We start from the raw sequence: 17,979 nt of genomic DNA, 5'->3' as shown, positions 1-17,979 counted from the left end.
CAGTTCCTGCACCCTACTGGCCTTTCCCTGTCTCATTGGAATGTACCTGTGCAGAACTCCACACAAATATCCCCTGAACATTTGCCATATTTCTTCCATAAGTTTCCCTGAGAACATCTGTTTCCAATTTATGCTTCCACGTTCCTACCTGATAGCCTTACATTTCCCCTTACTCCAATTAAACACTTGCCCAACTTATCTGTTCTTATACCTCTCCAAAACTACGGTAAAGGAGATAGAATTGTGATCATTATCTCCAAAATGCTCTCCCACTGAGTGATCTGACACCTGACCAGGTTCATTTCCCAATACCAGATTAAGTACAGCCTCTTGTAGGCTTATCTTGTATTGTGTCAAGAAACCTTCCTGAACACACCTAACATACTCCACCCCACCTAAACCCCTCACTCTCTAGGGACATGCCAATCAACAGTTGGGAAATTAAAATCTCCCACAACAACCCTGTTATTATTACACCTTTCCAGAATTTGTCTCCCTATCTGCTCCTTGATGCCCCTGTTACTATTGGGTAGTCTATAAAAAACACCCAGTAGAATTATTGACCCCATCCTGTTCCTAACTTCCACCCAGAGAGACTCCATAGACAATCCCTTCATGACTTCCTCTTTTTCTGCAGCTGTGACACTATCTCTGATCAACAGTGCCACACCCCCACCTCTTTTGCCTCCCTCCCTGTCCTTTCTGAAACATCTAAAGCCTGGCACTCGAAGTAACCATTCCTGCCCCTGAGCCATCCAAGTTTCTGTAATGGCCACCACATCATAGCTTCAAGTACTGATCCAAACTCTAAGTTCATCCACTTTGTTCATAATACGTGCATTAAAATGGACACATATCAAACCATCGGTCTGAATGCGTCCCTTCTCTATCACCTGCCTATCTTCCCTTTCACACCGTCTCCAAGCTTTCTCTATTTATCAGCCAACCGTCTCTTCCTCTATCTCTTCAGTTCGGTTCCCACCACCCAGCAATTCTAGTTTAAACTCTCCCCAATAACTTTTGCAAACCTCCTGGCCGGGATATTGGTCCCCCTGGGATTCAAGTGCAACCAGTCCTTTTTGTACAGGTCACACCTGTACCAAAAGAGGTCCCAGTGATCCAGAAATCTGAATCCCTGCCACCTGCTCCAATTCCTCAACCACGCATTTATCCTTCACCTCATTCTATTCCTATACTCACTGTCACATGGCATATAATCCCGAGATGACTACCTTTGTGTTCCTGCTTCTCAACTTCCTTCCTAACTCCCTGTAGTCTGTTTTTAGGACCTCCTCCCTTTTCCTACCTATGTTGTTGGTACCAATATGTACCACAACCTCTGGTTGTTCTCCTTCCCACTTCAGGCTATTGTGGACGCAATCAGAAACATCCTGGACCCTGGCACCTGAGAGGCAAACTACCATCCGTGTTTCTTTCCTGCATCCATAGAATTGCCTGACCCCCTAACTATAGAGTCGCCTATCATTGCTGTCATCCTCTTCCTTTCTCTACCCTTCTAAGCCACAGGACCAGACTCTGTGCCAGAGGCGTGGCCACTGTTGCTTTCCCCAGGTAGGCAACCATTCCCCCCCCCCCACCAAACATTACTTAGGCAGGAGTACTTATTGTCACTTTGGAGTAGGGAGAGTGAGAACCATTGAAAAGGTTGTAGCATATGAGTTTTACTTGGGCTAGTAAAAAGTGAGGTTTAAGTGGAGTGGCCATTGTGGGAGTGGACAGGGTTAGCTCAGGGAACTGCTCAAGGGCTTCACCTAGAAGAGAGAGGCCAAGGATCTGGAGACCATTTTGGATTGGTCATTGTGTAAGTGTGTCAATATAGGTGTCTGAGGCTTTGGTTCAAGAGTTTTCACAAGGAGGCACAGGTGAGTAGCAGGTAAGAACAGGTAATTTTTTTATAGTAGTTAACTAAAATGATATCAAATTACTGCTAATTAAATAAAGTGGGGATGCAGGATCAGGTGATATGTTGTGGCTGTATGATGTGGGAGCTGGTTGAGCCCATTATGATTCTTGATGACCACATCTGTAGCAATCAATGCTTGCTCAAGGAACTTGGGCTCAAACACAATGTCCTGGAATCTGACCTTTAAACACTGTGATGCATTAAGGAGGGGGAAGAGTTACCTGCACACTGTTTCAGGAGTCATGCACACCTGTTAGATTAACTACTTCAAGTTAAGTTTGTTACCAAGGCAAGAGGGTCTGACTGCGATTTAAGAAAGGACGAGGATCCAAAAATTTCTGCTGGAATAGCCTCAGCCTTTGATCCTGCCCAACAGGTCTAAAATTGTTGCTCCCTGTGAGGATGCGTAGGAAGAATGAGCAACTGAACCATGGCACCATGGTTCTGGGAGCCATTCCAAGAGTGGAAAGAAAAGATAAATGTACTTATAATTGGGGACAGTATAGTCAGAGGAATGGATGCAGTTCTCTGTAACAAGGATTGAGAGTCCTGAAGGCAGTACTGTCTACCTGGTACCCAGGTTTGAGACATCTCATCTGATCTGCAGAGGAATTTGGAGTGAAAGGGAAAAGATCCAGTTGTTGTAGTCCATGTGAGTACCAGTGGCATGGGAAGAACAAGAAAAGAGGTTCTGATGAGGGAATTTGAGCAGCTGGGCACTAAATTGAAACACAGAACCAAAAAGGTAAAAATCTCCGGATTGATAGCTGAGCCTCAGGGTTAATAAGATCAGAGAACTAAATGCATGGCTTGAAGATTGATGTGGGAGAAGTGGATTTGAATTTGTAGGACATTTGCAACAGTATTGGGGAAGGAGCGAGCTGTTCTGATGGGACAGTCTCCACCTGACCAATACTGGGACAAGGGTCCTAGCAAATTGCATAATTAGGGCTGTGGATTGGGCTTTAAACTAAGAAGTAGGTCCACGGCTTGGAAAGTAGGGAAAAAGTAAAAGAAAAGGAGAGTGAAGTCCCCAGAATTAAGAATTAGACAAAAAGTTTAGAAAGGGATAAGAATTTAACTTCAAGCAACATGGAGACAAAATTGAAAAGAAGAGTGATGAATACAGGACTAAAGATGTTACATTTGAATGCATGCAGTATATGAAATAAGATAGATGATCTTGTACAATAGTTAAAAATGAGCAGGTATGATGTTGTGGCATCACTGAGTCATGGGTGAAAGTATATCACAGCTGGGAACATTCAAGAATGTGCATCACATCACAGGACAGATAGGTGCGCAGAGAGGCTGAAGTGGCTTTGTTGGTTAAACAATGAAATCAAATGCTTAGAAAGTGATATAGGATCAGAAGATATAGAATCCTTGTGGGTAGAGTTAAGAAACTACAAGGGTAAAAAGACCCTGATAGGAGCTCTATATGGGCTCCCAAACAGTTGCTAGAATGTGGGGTACAAATTGCAATGGGTGACAGAAAAAACATGTAAAAAGGCCATATTACAGAGGTCATGGGGATTTCAAAGTTCGGGTAGATTAGAAAAATTAGGTTGGTGTTGGATCCCAAGAGATGGAATTTGTAGAATGCCTACGAGATGACTTTTTAAGCATCTTGTGGTTGTTTCCATTAGGGAGAAGGCAATTCTAAACTGTGTGTGTGTAATGAACCAAATTTGATTAGGGAGCTTATGGTAAAGTAACACTTAGGAGATAGTGATCACAATGCGATAGAATTCATCCAGCAGTTTGTGAAGGAGAACCTAAATCAGCTGCATCTGTATTACAGTGGAATAAAGGTAACTACAGTGTCAGGAGAGAGGAGCTGGCCAAAGTTGATTGGAAGGGACGCTAGCAGGGATGAAGTTTGAGCAGCAATGTCTGGAGTTTCTGGGGGTAATTCAAAGATGTTCAGTTCATCCCAAAAAAAGAATTAATCTAAAGGGAGGATGAGGCAATCGTGACTGATAAGGGAAGTCAAGGACAGGATAAAAACAAAAGAAAGAGCTTACTTTGTAAAAATTAGTGGGGAGCTTTTAAGAGCCACCAAAAGGCAAGTAAGAAAGCAATAAGGAGAGAAAAGATGAAATATGAAGATAAGATAGCCATTAATATAAGAGATGATATCAAAAGATTTTCAGATATATAAAGATTAAAAGAGAAGTGAGATATTGGACCTCTGGAAAACAAGACTGGAGAGGTTGTATTGGGGAACAAAGAAATGGCAGATGAGCTGTGTGTACTTTGCATCAGTCTTCACTATGGAAGACACCCACAACAAGGCAGAAATTCAAAAGTGTCAGAAGTGAGTCCAGTTCCCATTACTAAGGAGAAAATGCTTGGGATGCTGAAAAGTATGAAGGTAGGTAAGTCAGTTGGACCCAATGGAACTTCACCCCAGGTTCTGAATGACATAGTTGAAGAAATGGTGAAGACATTAGTAATGATGTTACAAGAATCACTAGATTCTGGAATGGTTCTAGAACAATGCAAATGACAGTCCACTTTTTTAAGAAGGGAGGGAGGTAAAAGGCAAGAACGGGAGTGAATTCAGAAATTGGAAGTGCAAAGGGACTTGTGAGTCCCAGTGTAGGATTCCTTAATGTTTAGCTTGCAGTTTGAGTCAGTACTAAGGAAGGCAAATGCAATGTTAGCATTCATTTCGAATAAATGAAGGACTAGAATGTATAAATAAGGACATAATGCTCAGCCATTATAAGGTGTTGATCTGACCACATTTGGAGTATTGTGAGCAGTTTTGAACCCCTAATCGAAGAAAGAATGTGCTTGCATTGCAGGGGGTCTACAAGAGGTTTACAAAAATGTTCCTGGGGTTAAAAAGGTTAACATATGATGAGTATTTGATGGCTGGGCCTTTAGTTATTGGTGTTTAGAAGAATGAGCAGAGTTCTCCTTGATTCCTACCAAATATTGATAGGATGAACATGCAGAGGATATATCCAATAGTGGGAGAGTCTAGGACCAGAAAGCACAGCCCCAGAGTAGAAGAATGTCCCTATAGAACAGAGCAAAGAGGAAATTCTTTAGCTAGAGTGTGCTGACTCTGGAATTAATTGTCTCAGGTGACTCTCGTGGCCAAGTTATTTTAAAACAGAGGTTGATCGGTTTCTGATTAGTAAGGGAGAAGGCAGGAGAATGGGGTTAAGAAAAGGAAAATATATCTGCCATGATCAAATGGTGGATCAGACTCAATGGGCAGAGTGGCTTAGTTCTACTCTTATGTCTTATGATCTTATTTTTTCATTCAAATGAATGTAGGAAGTAAGTAGGGCAAGAAAACCCCACTAAGGAAAATTTGCACCCTAAAATTAATTGACTGTTTCAGCCTATATATAAGCTGATGAGTAGGACAGAAAGAGGATATATGAGATATCCATGGCAGACTGGGTAAAGGAGAATCCTAAGAGATTCCAATGGTATATCAAGAACAAAAGAGCAACTAGGGAGAAAATAAATTCCCTTAAGGATTAGTGTTTTCACAGGAGATATGCAAGGTCGTAAATGAATATTTTTCATCTGTATGGAGAGAGTCATTGAAGTTAGAGTCTTTGGAAAGGGAACAGGTGATGTCCTGAAAAATTCTGACAGTATGAAAGAAGAGTTTCTGGCAGTATTGAAGTGAATAAGGATGGATAAATCCCTGGACCTATGTATATCCTGGAAGGCTGTGAGAAGCAGGGGAAGAAATTGCTTGGGCTATAGTTGAGACTTTTATATCATCCTTAGTCCTGGGTGATGTACTGGTAGACTGGAGTGACCGTCTGAATTTGAAACGGAAATGATTCGATTATTTGGTGATATAATGGCCATTGAAGAAGGTTGTCTAAGGCTAAAACAGATCTAGGTAACTGGGAATTTGGACCAAAGAACGGTAGATGAAGTTTAACTCAATAAAGTGATGCATTTTTAGTTTTTAAACCAGGGCAAAATAGTCACAGTGAATTACAGGTTCCGGGGAGTTTGTAGAACTGAGTAACCTAGGGGTGCAAGTACACAGTTTGACAAGTTGGTGAAGAATGCTTGGTTTCATCGGATAGGGCAAGCAGTACAAGAGTTGGGACATATTATTATAGCTCTATGAGACATTGATGTGACCATATCTGGAATATTGTGTGCAGTCCTGATTACTATAAAATTGGACTGCTGTGATTAAGTTAAAGAGAATACAGAAAAGGTTCACAAGGATATTGCTGGTTCTGGAGGTCTTGAGTTGTGAGGAGGCTGAGTAGACAGGGACTGCTTTTCCAGGAGCAATGAAGGCTGCGGTTGACTTTATAAGTTTTCTAAAACCATGAGAGGATTAGGAAAATGGATGGTCACAGTCTCTTTCACTGGGTTGGGCAGTCTGATGAAATAATATAGAACAGTATAGTACAGGCTCTTCAGCCTTCAATGTTGTGCCAACCTATGTAACCCATTCCATGATCAATCTAGACCTCCTCTCCTACTTGTCCATGACTGTCCATTTTTCTTACATTTATGTGCCAATCTAAGAGCCTCTAAGTGTTCCTATTGCGTCTACCCCTACCACTACCTCTGGCACTGTGTTCCAGTGGCAGAACTCTTTGTGTGTAAGCCTACCTCTGACATCTCCCCAAACTTTCCTTTACTCACTTTAAAAGAATATCCTTTGGTATTGGCCATCAGAACAGGTTGCTGGCTATCCGCTCTACCTATGCCTCTGATAATCTTATACACTTATCAAATCAACTCTCATCCTTCTTCACTACAAGTAGGAAATCCCTAGCTTGCTCAACCTTTCTTCATAAAATGTATTCTCTAATCCAGGCAGCATCCCAGTAAATCTCCTCTGTATCCTTATTCTTCCTATAATGAAGTGACCAGAACTGGACGTAATACGTGTGAAAGATTTAAAGGGATCCTGAGAGGTAAGTTTTTCCACAAATAGGGTGGTGGCTATATGGAACAAACTATGGGAGGAAATGAGAGAGGCAGGTACAATTACAATGCTTAAAAAAAGATTTAGACAGATAAATGGATAGGAAAGCTTTGGAGGAAGATGGACCAAGTGCATGTGAATGGGACTACCTCAGGAAGACACCTTGGTTGGCATTGATCGAATGGGCTGAGTGCCTGCTTCTGTGCAATGTATATATCAATGACTCTAAAAGAGGAAGTATTTCAGTTTCTCTCCCAAAACTTTCTCATCTGAATTGCAGTATATTGCCATCTGCAGATATGGAAATCATGACATTTGAAACAAGACCCTGTTTTCCGTGTGTAATAATGGGGAAAAGATCTCTTGAACTTCCATTTTCTTTATAATTCATTTTCTCATTTTAACAACAGGTTTAGAGAGAATTCCTTTCATTCTGTAGACTTGGGACATATGCAATTGTTTAAACCAGGCTAGAACTTTGAAACAGTTTACTATAAAATGTCCCAGAGCAATGTAGTTCTGCTGAGGCTAGTTATGTATTTATTGCTGGAAAAGGCCATCTTTTCTTGGAATTGATTTGGACTGAAGCCTCTGGTGTAGAGGTGGCAGAGTAAATACCTGAAGAGTAATGTTCGCTGTGCTGCCGATCAATACCAGACCCACCATTGTACTTGAGGCTACTCTCTTGTTAAAAACAAATTTGTTAATTCTGACAATTTAATTGCGTTTTTTCAGGGCTGATTTTAAGACCTTTTAAAGGCATCTGGTAAAAATGATTGCATGGATATTTTTATATTGCAACTATTACTGCTTTTTGTACTTCATTATCCATGTTGTACATTTTCTCTTTCACACAGTATAAATCTGTTTTAAGATTGATTTCCTAGCTATCATATGTTTTGGAATTTGCTTAATGCTGAATTCTGTTCCACAGTAGTTAATCTATAGGTATGGGTATCTCTAAACAATAATAGTGTAAGTTACTAAGACAGGATTTCCATTTAATTAACGAAGCAGCATCTTTGTGAAACTTCGTTCATTCCTATACACATCCTGTGTTCCTTTAATGCTGTTTTAAAATGGGAATTAAAAAGCCTTCTGATGAACTATTATTTTATGTTTTTGAATTTTCTGTGTATCCTGGTAAATCTAATACTGCAGCTGACATCATTTGGCAGAACTTGAAATGATTGTTTCAATACATTTCGCATCAGTTGTCAGAATTTGAATATGGTAACTCTGTCAACAAGATAACAGTAAAGCTGAATTCTTACTCAAATTTTACCTGCACTAACTGAATGGGTCAAGATTTATAAGTAACAAAATATTAAAAGTACTGTTGGGCTATGAATAATAACTAACTCTTTGGTGTGTGTAATGGGATGCAGTAATACCACTGTTAGTTGGAAAAACCTCAAGGGAGGGTTAATTGCAGGAAAACCATGTTAAATATTTGTACAGGATTTCTTTTTCTCATAGTTAGTTATATATATATGTATTTTTTTCTTTGTATTAACAATTTACAAAGATAATTGATGATTTGTCTTCCCTGCACAAACTAAGCAGTTTGGTTTCATGCTTCTGGGTTAGAGTTTTGGCCTTATTCTCTTTTTTACTCAGACATTTGATGATTCTTTTATGAATTGTTTAATTTTTTATTGCTAATATTGCAACTGAGTAAACTTTTGGAGACAATTTAAGATGGTAATTAGGCAGATCATATTCTAATACATTCTTGAAAGCTGTGAAGCACTGCGGAAAAAGAACTGCTTTGTACTTGAAAACAAATTTGAAACATGACTGATTTAGCATGCCACAAGGGATTGCATTACTGTACTATGCTAAATAATTGAATTGTTTTGTTTCCTGAGATCACAATCCAATTTAGTTTATTTATGGTAAGCATGGCTTTGAGTGAAATAGCTACAGCTTTGCCACACTGAAATGAACTGGAAAGGGAGTTCCCCCTTCCTTCCCAGTCCTGAAGAAGGGTCTCAACCAAAAATGTTGACTGTTCATTTCTATAGATGCTGCGTAATCTACTGAGTTCCTCCAGCATTTTGTGTGTGTTGCTTTAATATATTTTTGTTGTGTTTCAGAGGCAGTTAAAGGGCTAACTGTATTATTGTAATAACACATTCATATTTCTAGCTCGAAGTAGAAAATATTCAGCCACTTATGTAACAAAATACTTTATCCAGGTTGAATAACTGATATAAAATAGATTTGTATTATTTGCTTTCCTATTTATAGAGCTATTTCATAATGGTAAAATAGTACTGCATTTTCAGTAGAAAAAAGATTTTGTAGAACTATTTTACATTAATGCATTATGGCTGACTTTAGAAATACTTTACAACAAGTGATTTGACATCATTTGAAAAACTGATCCCATGTTTCATGCATCAACTTAACTGGAGTTAATCAAATTAGGGGTGATTTTTTTTAATATAATGGAGAATCCATGATTGAACATAATATTAATATTAAAATATAATTTAACTATGCTTATTTTTTAAAATAATTATATAGCCATCTGATGCTGATAAATACATATCTTTTGTTTGTAATAATATATGAATACTGCATGACCTAATGAGAGACAAATATCACAGACGTAAAGCCTTGTATTTCTCTAATGAGTGTGCTTGGTCTATCAAGAACCCATACTGGAAAGCAGTTAATTCTTTTGATTGTTCTTATATTTTATATAATTTGCAGTAGAGTAGCAATATGTAAGATATTGCTAAATATTTGATATTTTAACAAGGAGTCTAATAGCTCTTGCATGATGTCATGCTGAAACATTTGTGTTTGTTCCTGTAGAAGAGTTGACATTAAATGTAAAATAGAAGGGAGGCCTTTTAATAAACTTGATAAACGATATATACACAGAGGAAAATAGAACTTTATATGTGTTGTGGATTTTTGAAACGTTTCATTATGTAATTGTTGTTCTTATGTCGTCCTTGAAAATTATTATTGTAGGGACTTTAGAAATGTAAAATAGTGTTTGAAAGAAATGGAGACGTGTTTTAGTTTTGCAAAATATTGGCCATCCCACTTTCAAGGATCAATGATCCGCTTTATTTACCGTATACATTTACTTACATGGATTAAGAATTTGAAGTGGTGTTAATCAGGACAGGACATACAACAAAAAAAACATTTTCAACAATTATTAAGTATAAAGAATTATATAAAAATAAAGTATTATATGTATAAAAAGCTGGTAATGTTAGAGGTTAAGGACAGCTATTAAGTAAAATTTACATATATAGAATTCAATTACAGAATATAGATGTATTTATGAATTTTAAAATTTTGTGGTTGTGCTGTTAATCAAATTATGGTAATTGTATTTCTGAAATTGTGGGCTTTTTTAAGAAGAGTGTCTAAATTCCCAAAGGGTGTATTCAGGCAGATAAAGGGTTTCTGAACTATATCCAGCAAACTTTTTAGTACTTTTTTAGAACTTTCAAATTCAAAGACATGAAAGCACCCAAATAGTTATTTCAATCATGATTAAACTATCGATGGGAAATCCATGTTTTAGGAGCATAATTTTAATTCCTGATTATGAATTATAATTTGGGAACCTAAATGTTTTGAACACCTTTTAGCTCAAGGGCTTATAAAACTGAAAGGTATCAAGTCTGTATTTAAATAGATTTAGTTAAAAATGCTGCGCGAACATAATTCATTGAAGCATTAAATATGTAATAAAATGTTTAGTTATATTTATTTGTATCGATGAAAAATTCAGTCTCATATTGCATCAATGAAAAAGAAGTTTCTTCTGGTAGATGTTGAGAATTACATCTTTAACTATAATCGCCTTTTGAACTACGTAAAATTATTCATCCCAGGAATGGTTTACTTCCGCGTATTAATATGAAAATATTATTCCGATCAACATTCTGAGTACGGACAGAAGTTAGAAGTTTGATTTCAGATTTTGCCAAAAAGAGCACTAAATAATGCTAAGTATTGCTCCACTCTAAGTATTGTCGGCGAACTTTTCCCCTTAATATCGGTAGTGTTGAATTGTTTTTATTATTTATTTTTGAAATCGGAAGTCCAAAAGGTATAAACTTCACAACTGGAGTTGATGAATTTGGAAATAACTGCGGGAATAAAGGTCTTCATTGTTTTTTGGTGATTTGTTGCAAGGCACCCTGTTACAGGGCAGCTTTGAAGTTGAACACTCTTGGCTTTAGTTGTACACATTAAATATTACCTGGAGTAGAGAGATAAAGTTATGTAATTAAAATAGGAAATACTGTTGCACTTCTGCATGTATGAAATAACTGTTACTCACTTTATTTTGCCTTGATACTTTTGCGAATTGCACTGGTGCTCCTATATTTTTATAAGAACGTCCATTAGCATCGATGGTTGTAAGAAATTAAGATGCATTGTGATTTAACCGTTCTCCTCCAAAATATACTTCTGACCAGATTTTCCTTATACAGTGCAAAGCTACAAGTTGTACATTTGAATGCGTTTATAAATACGATGAAAGATACCACAGTGAAAACTAAACATCTACTACGAGCAACCTTTTATATTTACATCAGTATTACTATTTGTAAAAATGCGCAGAACATTTGCAGCTTCCAGTAACTATATGAAACTGGAATGGTGGAAAGGAAATGTTGGGCCAATCGCCTATAAGCAATTTCTTTAGCACAATGTATTTGATTTTTAACAGCGATCCTCTTCGGGCCAATCTTAGTTTCTCACCGGTCTCTCTGCTGTGTGTGTGTTGGCAGGTTCTGAAGATGATGTGCTCGTTAAAGGCAGGCAGTCCATTCGGGCTCCAGCAGTGAGCAGCCAGAACTCCGAGAGCGAAATGGTGCTGGAGGGAGACGATGAGACCATCACTTCACTGGAAGAGAAGGAGATTGATAACATGGCGGGTAAAATAATTTGTCTTTCTTTACACCAGCCTAACGTTACAACTAAAACTCCCTGTATAATTTCACTGGTTCAGTACAGAGACTTTTGTGGAGACAGTGATAAATTGACTTAATTCTAATGAAGCCAATAAAAATACCATTTTCCCTCGAAATTGAATCAAAAACTCCAACATCACGAGCATTTGACGTTTCACATTTTCCTGTGTTTTTAGTTTGTTTTCTTCCACATCATTTCGAGCCACCTTGAAAAGTTTGGAATAAAAATGACTTGACATGAAGATTCTTTTTTTCCCAGTGCCTAAAACGACATTACTAATTTACGTCTTACTGCCTATAATATAAGTCTATGCTTGGGGCTGAGTTCCAACTTTTCAAGAGCAGTCTTACAAAAAAATTCATGAAAAGGGTACGAGTTTCAGATTCACACATTGTGCATATATAAACACATACTATTTACCTCACTCTGTTGGTACTATAGAGGATCAATCACTGTAAAGTACAATTAATTTTGTTCAAATCTGATGTTCAGAATATGGCGAAGAACCATCAACCCGCAAAATGTGAGCATTAAAATCGATTATAAAATTAATTTGCAAGTTATCCTCTGTTAAATCCAGGTGGACCCTAATTCCAGCATGGTTTTTTTTTATCTTTCGCTGTTTAATATCAAAACTAATACCTTAATTCTGAAATTTCCCTCTATCTGATGAGTGTTGTCTCTTAACATTCTTCACTTTCACCAGTGATATACGGAGTTGTGTCTTAACCACCTGGCGCCAATCAATTAAGGGAAATAATGTCAATAATTAAATAATTTAGTTCAGATCGCAATAGAGTTTAAATTAATGCAGTTACTTCTTGATTTGCTTGGGACAAATGCGAGGTTGGTCATAAGGTTTCTCAGGAATACAAAAGATTTTTTTTTAGTATGCGCAGCGATATCACATTCTTTCAGGTGCCTCCATACGAGGCGACCAAAACGCTTCTCTCACAGAATTTGTTGGCGACGATTGTTGCTACCTATTATCTCGATAGAATGAGGAGAAAACTCGTACATCACTGCATTTAAATTGGAGAGGATAACTAACTGCGCTGGAGAGAGAATGGGATATCCGCCGCAGGGAGGGACATGGGAGGAGAAATGTTCTGTCAACAAGAATGGTTTTCGAAAGGGGTTACTGTCACTGTTCGGAAAGGGTGGAGTGGGTTTGGATAATGTCCCCAATAACTCTTTTCGGGGGAAACGCCTGGATCGCTGGGCGCTGCTTATCCTGAACCAAAGGGAGTATGGCGTCGTGCGGTAAAGATGAAAATGTTTCTAAAGCGTTAATGGGGTTATCAATTTAGTAGCATTTTGATATATGAAAACGATGCTTGAAATCAAATTTATGGCATTCACATTTAAATGAAAAATAAACACCAAATGCATTGCTGCGCTTTAATGTATCTTAGAAAGAATATGTACTTGGGATTCTTTATATTACAGCAGGAACAGAAACGGCCACGTTAGTTTATTTTGGAGATGTTCTTTTAAAATTATTTCACCTATAGATGTTGCCATAAATAGCATCATTTAGCATTTAAACCTTTCAGTCCCTCCTTCGTCTAATGTAACAAGTGTGAAATTGTCTTGCGATGTAGCAAGCTTCCTAGTACAGCGCAGATATTCGCAGCAGTGTGGAGAGATCAGAGTTTAATTATGAAATCTTGACATTGGGAATAGGATTAAGCAGTAATCCTTTCTAATAAAGTCTGTAGTGTAAATTAACTGAAAGTTATCTGGGGTCTCCTATAAGAGCCCATGGGCTGTGCGCATTGCCAGATCATTGCAGATGGCTGCTGTGTTCTCATTGTAATTGAATGTCTCACCATGATTGAAAAATGTTATTTCTCTCCTGTATTACATGTTAATGCATTAAGGTCTCTGAGAGACGGCAGAGAACACGAGATGGTGATTCCATCCACTTTTGAAAGAGCTTGGGGAAATCAAGGCGGTTTTGTATCTCTCTACTGACCATCTGCAAACCAAGTATATTGTAGACTGGGAATAGAGGGCAAATCCTGCAGTAATCTCACATGAGAATCGCCCGCTATTGTCGAGGTGGCATACATTAAGATTGATGAGAGATTAAAGACTACCCGGGTCTAAGCAATCAATGAAAATGACAATTAATTTGAAAATTTTTTGGCAATTACTCACAGAATGATTACCTCCACCACTTGGACGGGTAAACCTGATCTGATGTCGCTTATATAATATATGTATGTAAATATTCAATGTAGCCTGGTGGTAAAGTTTAGCGCTTCTGAAATCCGCACGTCGAAATATGACAAGTGGTTCATTTTCATTTCGTGAATTTCTATTAAAGTGTTAGGAAAGTTGTATTCATTAAATTTCACGAAATCAATCACCTTAGTCAGAGATAGTTTATGTTTACTAAATCAAAGCTTAAAAATAAACGTAGGACCAAATAGTGGTTTCCGATTCTGTGTAAACCTGTAAATTACTTCCTACCTAAAAAGAAAATCCTGACCTAATTGGGTTGCCATTATTAAATCTACCTTTTCCCGACACCGTTTCTTTAACATAACTTTCATAGTTATGTCATTTGGAGCATATCAGACAAAACCCATCAGTTTTGTATGTTTACAGCTAATGCCCCAGTGCTCTTGTTGCGAAATGATAATCCTTCTCGAAATCCCATTGTACTTCGTGATTGTTACAACGAAATGCAGTCAAGCATAAACCAGCCGAGCAGCTGTGCAATGTGGATTCCCAGTACATCAAAACAACGGCAATTCTCATAAAAGCTACACTGCATGCATGCTTGCATGCATTACATCCATGCATACATAAATACAGGAGTAAGGATTACAGTATTACTTTCTTCGGTAGCTGTTCTGTTGTTTTATTTGAATGTACGATTTTTTAAAAATATATTAAATTTCATTCAATTTTAGTAGCAGTTACGCGAGTGTTGAGCACGAGTAAACGTTTGAAAACCCTCATAACTAATCATCCTGCGGGCATTAAACCAGAATGAGTAAACCGAGTGATTATAATTGCAGCGAATTCCGTTAGAAAAGAAAACTGAAACTATTCCAGCAGCGCGACATCGACAATGTTTAATGGCTAACACATCAATCTTGTAATGCAAATAGAGGTGTATCCTAATTTGTTTCATTTTCAGATTTGATTGTGCATGTTTTTCTTACTGTTTAACTAAATTTGCTGGAAAAACATATTTTAATTAAGCTTGATTCATTTGGTCTGCATGAAACCAAAAGATGTTAGTAAGCTATCTTGATCACCTATTTCTAGGACCTGTGAATTTGACCACGGCTGCCCAACTTATAGCTCCAGCTGTAGTCGCTAAGGGGACGTTGTCAATCACCTCTTCCGAGCTGTACTTTGAAGTGGACGACGAAGATCCCAGTTATAAAAAACTGGACCCCAAGGTAAGGAGCCATAGATATGTTTGGGAAGAGTTTAAGAAAGAGCTCTTAAATATACCAAATTTTAACATGAGTAGTCACAGATACGTCAGAAAGCAGAATATTTTACATTTATTCATCAATAACAAAACTGAAATTAACAATCGTTTTTCGAAATAATAATGTTGCTGTTAAATAATAAGTAAGATTGTTTTCGTGCGTGCACATGTTAAAACTGCAAGGTGTATTTAATATATTTTGATTCCACGCACGTCGGTCTATTCCATCTGTAAAATGTACAACTTTTAAAGTCTATATCGTCACTTTTGCTAGTTTTTGAAACCTTTCAAATGTTTCAACGGTCTGCAAAAATGGAGTGCGTGAAATTGTTAGTTTTTATTTTGGGTAAAAAAAAACGCTTTTTTTTTACCGGTCGTAAGTTTTATAGGTTAAATTACTGATTTGAAAAACAAATATTTATCGCGAATGGAAAAAAGTTTCTAATATCCAATGACAAATAAATCCAGAGTTTGTAATCTTTACTTGCATTAATATTTAGCAATAGTTACCATTTCGATCCTTAAAAGACCTGAGAATCCTCCGGAATCTTGTGCACACAACAAACGCAATAAAATGTTGTGGTTTCGCGAAAACATAACATATTTAATTCTTAGCAAATATTAATGTCATCTTTCTTATTTTAAGCCTGTTTCTGTTCATTGACTTAAACTAAACGGCGTGGTGGGAAAAGACTGACAATGACAAAAATAAAATGCGTGTTTCTGATATACCAATTTAAAATTAATTTTATTGTACCGACCTTCTGATTATTAGTATTCCATTTTGTAAAAGCATGAGCACTGATTATGGTTTATGAAAATGCGAAATACTGCATGGCACAAGGGATCTTTTTTAATATGGTTGGCATCTGCCATTATTTTTTCTAGTCATTTTGGAGTCCTATTCCATTTTGTGTCTTTCTTTGGTTTTCTAGAAACAAAACAGCATCTTGGGTTTAGCGATTTGAAATTCACTGGTATGTTAGTGGTGCTCAGTCTCATGATTGATTTTTTAAAGTATTTAACGTGCTTAATTTTGGAAAGAGAGTGGTTGTTAAACTAGAGAGCTTCATTTACACTTGTAGATTTGAAAATTATACCTTGTATCGTTTTGGTTAGGAGAAAACACCCTTCTATTGGAAATGTTTTTAGTTTATTACGCAGGGTTACAGGTAGTTTCTTATTGTCTACTTTGGGGGTTGTCAAATATGGAGTCTGTTAACTCGTGAAATAAAGATAAATGTTACCTCAAATAATGAAAATAGTACCTTTAAAATTCATTTAATTATTTAGCTTGTACGCTGCACCGGCTGGAGCAATGACGTTTGAGATTTGGCCTAAGTGTTGTGGTATTTCATATTTCACCCCCCCCCCCCCCACACACACACACACACACATAAATTGGCATGTTTAGTAGAACACGTTGGCTGAAGTATAAACTATTGGGGAAGAGAGCTAATTTTCAAATCTTTCTGTATTACTCTTTGGAACAAGTGACTGTTATTTTAGAAAAATCTTTTAAGATGACACCTGTTTTTAAGGGTCTAATGTCACAGAGATCATTATTGATGCTTAACGTTTACCTTTAGGTTTGAGGGAGGACGTGTACGTGTGCAACTTAGAAAAGTAGAAATATTCTTCAGAGCCTGAAAGAACTCTAGCGTCTCCGTTAATACTCTATTTTCATAGTGGGACATATATTTTGTGACACATTCGTTTGTTTCCTTTGTTTCTAAAATTTAATGTTCATATCGTCGAAAGAGAAGTTAACAACTCAGCTCCAGAGATAGGTTGTAATTGAAATTTTTTTCTCTCTGTCTTCCGGCTGGTATCTAAATTGGATTTCAGATGAAATTTACATAACAACGCAAGATGAGCTTCAATCATGCACATAGCCAATATTTAAAATGAAGTGCACAGCGCCCTTCCTGCTCCTTGAAATACGTAATAAAATAGTAATCCTGCTTTACAGTCATCAAGATGGCTTAATTTCATTGTAGTTAGGAGAAACTCATGGAACACCAATATAAAAATTGAATTGTAATATTTAACTATGATGTCCTGAAGCCCATTCGCAAAGCAGGGTCCCCTCGCTTCACCACCGTGACGTTTTGAACATGTAAGAAAAGGCTGTTGTTTGTAACACCAGAAACCAAAACAGACTGACAAGCTTTTACCAGATCCAAGTCTGATAAGATTAGCAGATAACCTCAGGCTTCACATTTACACCAGTTTGGTGTTTTAATTACCGACAGTAGCTGCGTAACTGGGATAAGACAAGTTCTGACGCCTGTTGAATGGCCGAATTTATCAATGATTCGTTTTTTTTGAAAGGCCACAAAACGGCCTTTGCTTGTGTAGCAACATTTCCATTAAACCAGATGAAATAAGCACATTTCTGACATGTGTTTACCCATTTGTTGATCCTTTGACACAGGGAAACGTTTTGCGATAATTCAGTTAAAAAAATAAGACTGGCCTTTATCAGTTTTTAAAATCGTAAACGTTTTAATGTGAAGTCCTAAATTAGTCAGACGTAGGAATGTCAAAAATCTTGAAACCCGAATTTAAGGCGGTAATCGCTGTGATCAAATTTCAATATGAATCTTCGTTTTATAAACCTCAAACATTTTAGGACTTTGTCGTATTAAACGATATCCCTGACCTTTCGCCAATTAGTAAATTATTTTAATAAGCTCAGTG

At 37.3% G+C, this 17,979-nt stretch overlaps 1 protein-coding gene across 1 annotated transcript in view; it reads left to right on the top strand.

The window, feature by feature from the left end:
• The window catches only part of lrba (LPS-responsive vesicle trafficking, beach and anchor containing), an 817,631-nt gene that overhangs the window by 455,352 nt on the left and 344,300 nt on the right, over positions 1 to 17,979 (top strand). The window contains exons 38-39 of the mRNA XM_059965020.1: positions 11,636 to 11,782; positions 15,105 to 15,241. Coding sequence (XP_059821003.1) covers positions 11,636 to 11,782; positions 15,105 to 15,241 — 284 coding nt within the window. The remainder of the gene's footprint in view (positions 1 to 11,635; positions 11,783 to 15,104; positions 15,242 to 17,979) is intronic.

Source organism: Hypanus sabinus, chromosome 3 (genome assembly GCF_030144855.1).
Source record: "Hypanus sabinus isolate sHypSab1 chromosome 3, sHypSab1.hap1, whole genome shotgun sequence".
In the NCBI taxonomy this organism is placed as follows: Eukaryota; Metazoa; Chordata; class Chondrichthyes; order Myliobatiformes; family Dasyatidae; genus Hypanus; species Hypanus sabinus.
This window is presented reverse-complemented; position numbering and strand designations above follow the sequence as displayed.